The sequence below is a fragment of the Protobothrops mucrosquamatus genome, unplaced genomic scaffold, assembly GCF_001527695.2.
Source record: "Protobothrops mucrosquamatus isolate PMUCROS unplaced genomic scaffold, P.Mucros_1.0 scaffold3365, whole genome shotgun sequence".
NCBI lineage: Eukaryota > Metazoa > Chordata > Lepidosauria > Squamata > Viperidae > Protobothrops > Protobothrops mucrosquamatus.
The window spans coordinates 96,382-101,142 of record NW_015389350.1 but is presented as its reverse complement, the minus strand read 5'-3'; the positions used below and the strand labels follow the sequence as shown (position 1 = coordinate 101,142).

Genomic DNA, 4,761 nt, shown 5'->3' with positions numbered 1-4,761 from the left:
CCAAGGTTGCCTACCCCTGACCTAGACCTACCTGTATAGGCCAGGAAATAGCAGTATAATTCCCTCGGGTCGACATCACTCCCATTGCAGTTCTGGACGCCAAAATTAATTCCTAAAAACATTAAAAGTTACTCGTGTCATTTTACTCTTCTCATTTGAAAGCAAGTCAGATCTTAGACCAGGATTTAAAAAACAGATCTCAGAATAGGTTTCTGCATTGGTATAGTATAGGCCAGGGGTAGGCAACCTTGGCTCTTTTATGACTCGTGGACTTCAACTCCCAGAATTCCTGAGCCAGCCACGCTGAGGGGAAAGGGAGAGGTTTCCAAGCTGAGCCATGCTGGCTCAGGAATTCTGGGAGTTGAAGTCCACCAGTCATAAAAGAGCCCAGGTTGCCTACCCCTGGGCTAGCTTAAAAACAAGAAGTGGGTGGTTGATTCATTCCATGGCTTTTCTGCTCAGCCCCACATGATGACTTTTTTCCTTTTAAACTCACTGGAGCAGCCAACCCTTTTCATATTTTTCCAGAGGAAGAAACAAGTCCCTCTGCCTCTATTTCTGCAGACTGTGCGTGGGGGGGTGGAATGCTGATGGAGTCTTGAGTGGATCCAGTCGATCCAGTTAGGCAAGAAGATTTCAGGGAGAATGGCTCATAAGACAGAAAGCCACCCGTTTTTTCTCGCCTGCTTGCTTTGCCTCTTGGACAAAGGTAAGTTTGCATGGGCAACATTTCTTGATGTGGGACATGGTAGGCAGTCTTCCCATATTTGAGAGGCTCCCACAATATTTGAGGGGTCAAGCTGTTCCCCAGAGCCCCTGAAGGCAGGACAAGAAGCAACAGATGGAAACTAATCAAGGAGAGAAGCAACCTAGAACTAAGGAGAAACTTCCCGACAGTCAGAACAATTAACCAGTGGAACAACCTGCCTCTAGAAGCTGTGGGTGCTTCAACACTGGAAGTTTTTTAGAAGAAACTGGACAGCCATTTGTCCGAAATGGTATAGGGTTTCCTGCCTGAGCAGGGGGCTGGACTAGATGACCTCCAAGGTCCCTTCCAACTCTGTTATTCTGTTATCCTTCCTTCCTTCTATTCTAATAGAAAATATGGAATGGAATATAGAACAGAATAGAATAGAATAGAATAGAATAGAATAGAATAGAATAGAATAGAATAGAATAGAATAGAATAGAATAGAGCTGGAAGGGACCTTGGAGGTCTTCTAGTCCAGGGCTTTTCAACCTTTTCACCCATTGTACCACTTTTAGGATATGGCAATATCCAAGTACCACCAGTCGCCTAGCAAGGTGTCAAAAACTTGATGACCCCCCCAAAGGAAAAAGGTGATGAAGTACAGGTAGTCCTCGACTTACAACAGTTCGCTTAGTGACTGTTCGAAGTTACAATGGCACCGAAAAAAGTGCCCCCCAAGCCACAGTCGAGCAAAACACCTGCCTGTCCACTCGGCCGTGCTCTTCCTCCTGTCCGAGGTTTTCTGTTGGGGATTGGCAGTGGGGGTGGGGTGGGGGGTGTTTGGTTTTTATTCCCCCCGTCTGCTGGGTGGTTGCAGCAGGTTTTGGTCCCTTCACATGACCCTGGGACACTGTGACCGTCATAAATATGAATCAGTTGCCAAGCATCCGAATGTAAATCACAAGACCCTGGAGAGGCTGCAACATTCCAGCTGATCGGCGCTTCTTCTGGGCTCAGCAGAAGCACCAGGATCAGTGCCGAGCTCCAGCTGGAGCCTGGCGCTGATCCTGGCGCTTCCGCTGAGCCCTGACAGTCCTGAAGAAGCACTAATCCTGGCGCTTCTGCTGAGCCCTGACAGCCCTGCAGCTCCAGTCATCTCTCGCTCAGGCTTGTGCGGTGCTGCTACCGGTTCAGCTCATTCCCCTCACCCACTACCACTTTTCTAGGATGGTCGCGTACCACCTGCCAGGTGCCAATGTACCACAGGTGGTACCCGTACCACTGGTTGAAAAGCCCTGTTCTAGTCCAACCCCCTGCTCAGGCAGGAAACCCTATACCATTTCAGATAAATCTCTTTTTCAAAAATTTCCAGTGTTGGAGCATTCACAACTTCAGGAGGCAAGACGGGGACTCTGAGTTAGATGCCAGTTAATTCAAGACAAATTTTAACCAAGGAGGCTGTCATTTAATGCAGGGCGGGCAGGCAGGCGCACACACACACACACCTCAATAGACAGGCAGACAGAGGAATTCTGAGAGTTGAAGTCCACAAGACCAAGCTTGTCCACCCTTGCTTTCGTCCATTTATCACAATGTCACAGTAGATCTAATGTTTCTCTCAGCATTTTCTTTTTTTTTTTAAAGCAAATGACTAGAAATTCAACTGACCCCCTAGACCAGGGGTCTTCACACTTGGGCCTTTTATGACTGGTGGACTTCAACTCCCAGAATTCCCCAGTCAGGCACGCTGGCTGAGGAATTCTGGGAGTTGAAGTCCACCAGTCATAAAAGGGCCAGGTTTGAAGGCCCCCGCATTATGTGATGCCACAAGGTAGAAGAGCAGGTTGGGGACAAAGCATAGCCGGCTGGGGAATTCTGGGAGTTGAAGTCCGCACCTCTTAAAATGGCCGAGGTTGAGAAACACCGATTTAGTTCTTTCTGAGTTAGCATTATTTCCCCCTTACGTTATGTCAGGGGTCTTCAAACCTGGCCCTTTCATGACTGGTGGACTTCAACTCCCAGAATTCCTCAGTTAGGCATGCTGGCTGAGGAATTCTGGGAGTTGAAGTCCACTCCTCTTAAAATCTACCTCAGGGGTCTACAAACCTGGCTCTTTTATGACTGGTGGACTTCAACTCCCAGAATTCCTCAGCCAGGCACACTTGCATGATGTACCAAATGCACAATTTCCTTTTGGGCGAAGGAGGCCCTCTCACCTCTCGTTTTCACGGGCAGGCCTCTCTTCCAAAGGATGGTCCATGCACGTCCCCTCGGAGGTGGTGGGCGAGGTTGGCAAGTCCGTGGCTCTGCCCTGCACGTTCACGCACCCCCACAAGATGTACGACAAGGCCCTGACCGCCATTTGGCGCGTGAGGGAGCCTTTCGACGGCTCGGTGGTGTTCAAGTGTGTCACCCAAAGTTCCAGTGACCTCTGCAGAGTTACGGTGGGCTTGAAGAACCGATACAAACTCCTGGGAAACCCCAGACAGAACAATCTCTCGCTCCAAATTGAGAATCTCAACTGGAACGACACCAACCGATACTTCTGCCGGGTCGAATTCTCGGGGGATCTCCACGACAAATACGAAAGCCGGATGGGGATCCATCTCCGTCTCGTAGGTGAGAAGATGGGGAATGCATGGAGGAGGGTGTCTGCAAGGGGAACTAGTGTTGAAGGAAAAGTCTTCGTCAGGGTCCAGTCCAAGCCGGGAATAATCAAAATGGCGACTGCTTTAGAAAGAAGGTTGCAGTTTATTGAAGAGGAGAGCCAGACAGAAAGATTGGCTCTGGGAGAAAAAAGAGCGAGCACATGTAGGGAGTGGGTTTTTATACCTTCTTGAGCTCTTTGTTTGGAGTAGTTCCTGTGGCATGTACTTTGACCTGAGTCTGAGTGTGCCCTTTGGCATCTGTGGGTTAATCCTATGATGTCCTGTCCTAGAGTTTGGGTGGGATATGTAGATTTTAAGTGTCTTTGTCTTCCTAAGCTTCTAGCTGGAGGGCTCCAACCTTTCTGAATGGATTATCACATCTGCATTTCTACAGAGCTGGTTTCTGTTTGGGGGAGGGAGACTTGGGGCTATTAAGAAAAACTGGGCATGCTTTTCTGCCTCTTTAATATTTCCTTCTCTGGGGGGGGGGCTGACTTCCCACACTAGGAAGAGACGACAGGGAAGCCCACCCCTCTGTAAGGATTCCCAAGACCTCACTGATCCTTCATGCAATTGCTGCATATTCCTGTTTGTGGGTTGTGCAGCCCTGAAAAGATTGTCGTTGCTGCCGTAACGCCTTGGGGTTGATTGCATGTTGCCTTGAACAGGGCTGGATAGTCACGGTGGAGTCTTTGGTGCCCTCAGAGCTTGGTTGTTTTCGTGCAAACAGTTCATTACCCAACTAGGAAACATCCTCAGTGCTAGAAGGGAGAGGTGTTTATGGAGAGGAGGAGGAGGAGGAGGAGTGTGGGGTCCTTGGTGCTCTCTGAGCTTGGTTGTTTTCTTGCAGGCGTTTCATTAGATTTTAGATTTTTAGATTTAGATTTTATTAAATTTATACCCCGCCCTTCTCCCGGAGGACTCAGGGCGGCTTACAGCCAGTTTAAAACAGTGATATAATACAATACAAAATTTAAAAAGATTAAAAATAACTATTTAAATTTGGCCGCTTCTACTAAAAATTTAATTTAAAACCCCTTTAGAATACCCCTAGGCCAGTCCTGCCTGCTGAAATAACCAGGTCTTAAGGGCGCGGCAGAAGGAGGGGAGATCCGGGATCACCCGGATCTCTGGGGGCAGCTCGTTCCAGAGGGTGGGTGCTCCGACAGAGAGGGCTCTCCCCCTGGGGGTCGCCAGCCGACACTGTCTGGCTGACGGCACCTTGAGGAGGCCCTCTCTGTGGGAGCGTATCGGCCGGTGGGAGGCAATCTGTGGCAGAAGGCGGTCTCGGAGGTAACCAGGTCCAATGCCATGGTGCGCTTTGAAGATGATAATCAACACCTTGAAGCGCACCCGGAAGGCCACAGGCAGCCAGTGCAGCTCGCGCAGCAGCGGCGTTACATGGGAGCGACGAGTCGCTCC

General features: G+C 49.5%; 1 protein-coding gene across 1 annotated transcript in view; it reads left to right on the top strand.

Moving 5' to 3' along the window:
- Positions 1-645: 645 nt before the first annotated feature.
- Positions 646-4,761, top strand: part of SIGLEC15 (sialic acid binding Ig like lectin 15) — a 19,132-nt gene continuing 15,016 nt past the window's right edge. The window contains exons 1-2 of the mRNA XM_015826898.1: positions 646-709; positions 2,927-3,310. Coding sequence (XP_015682384.1) covers positions 646-709; positions 2,927-3,310 — 448 coding nt within the window. The remainder of the gene's footprint in view (positions 710-2,926; positions 3,311-4,761) is intronic.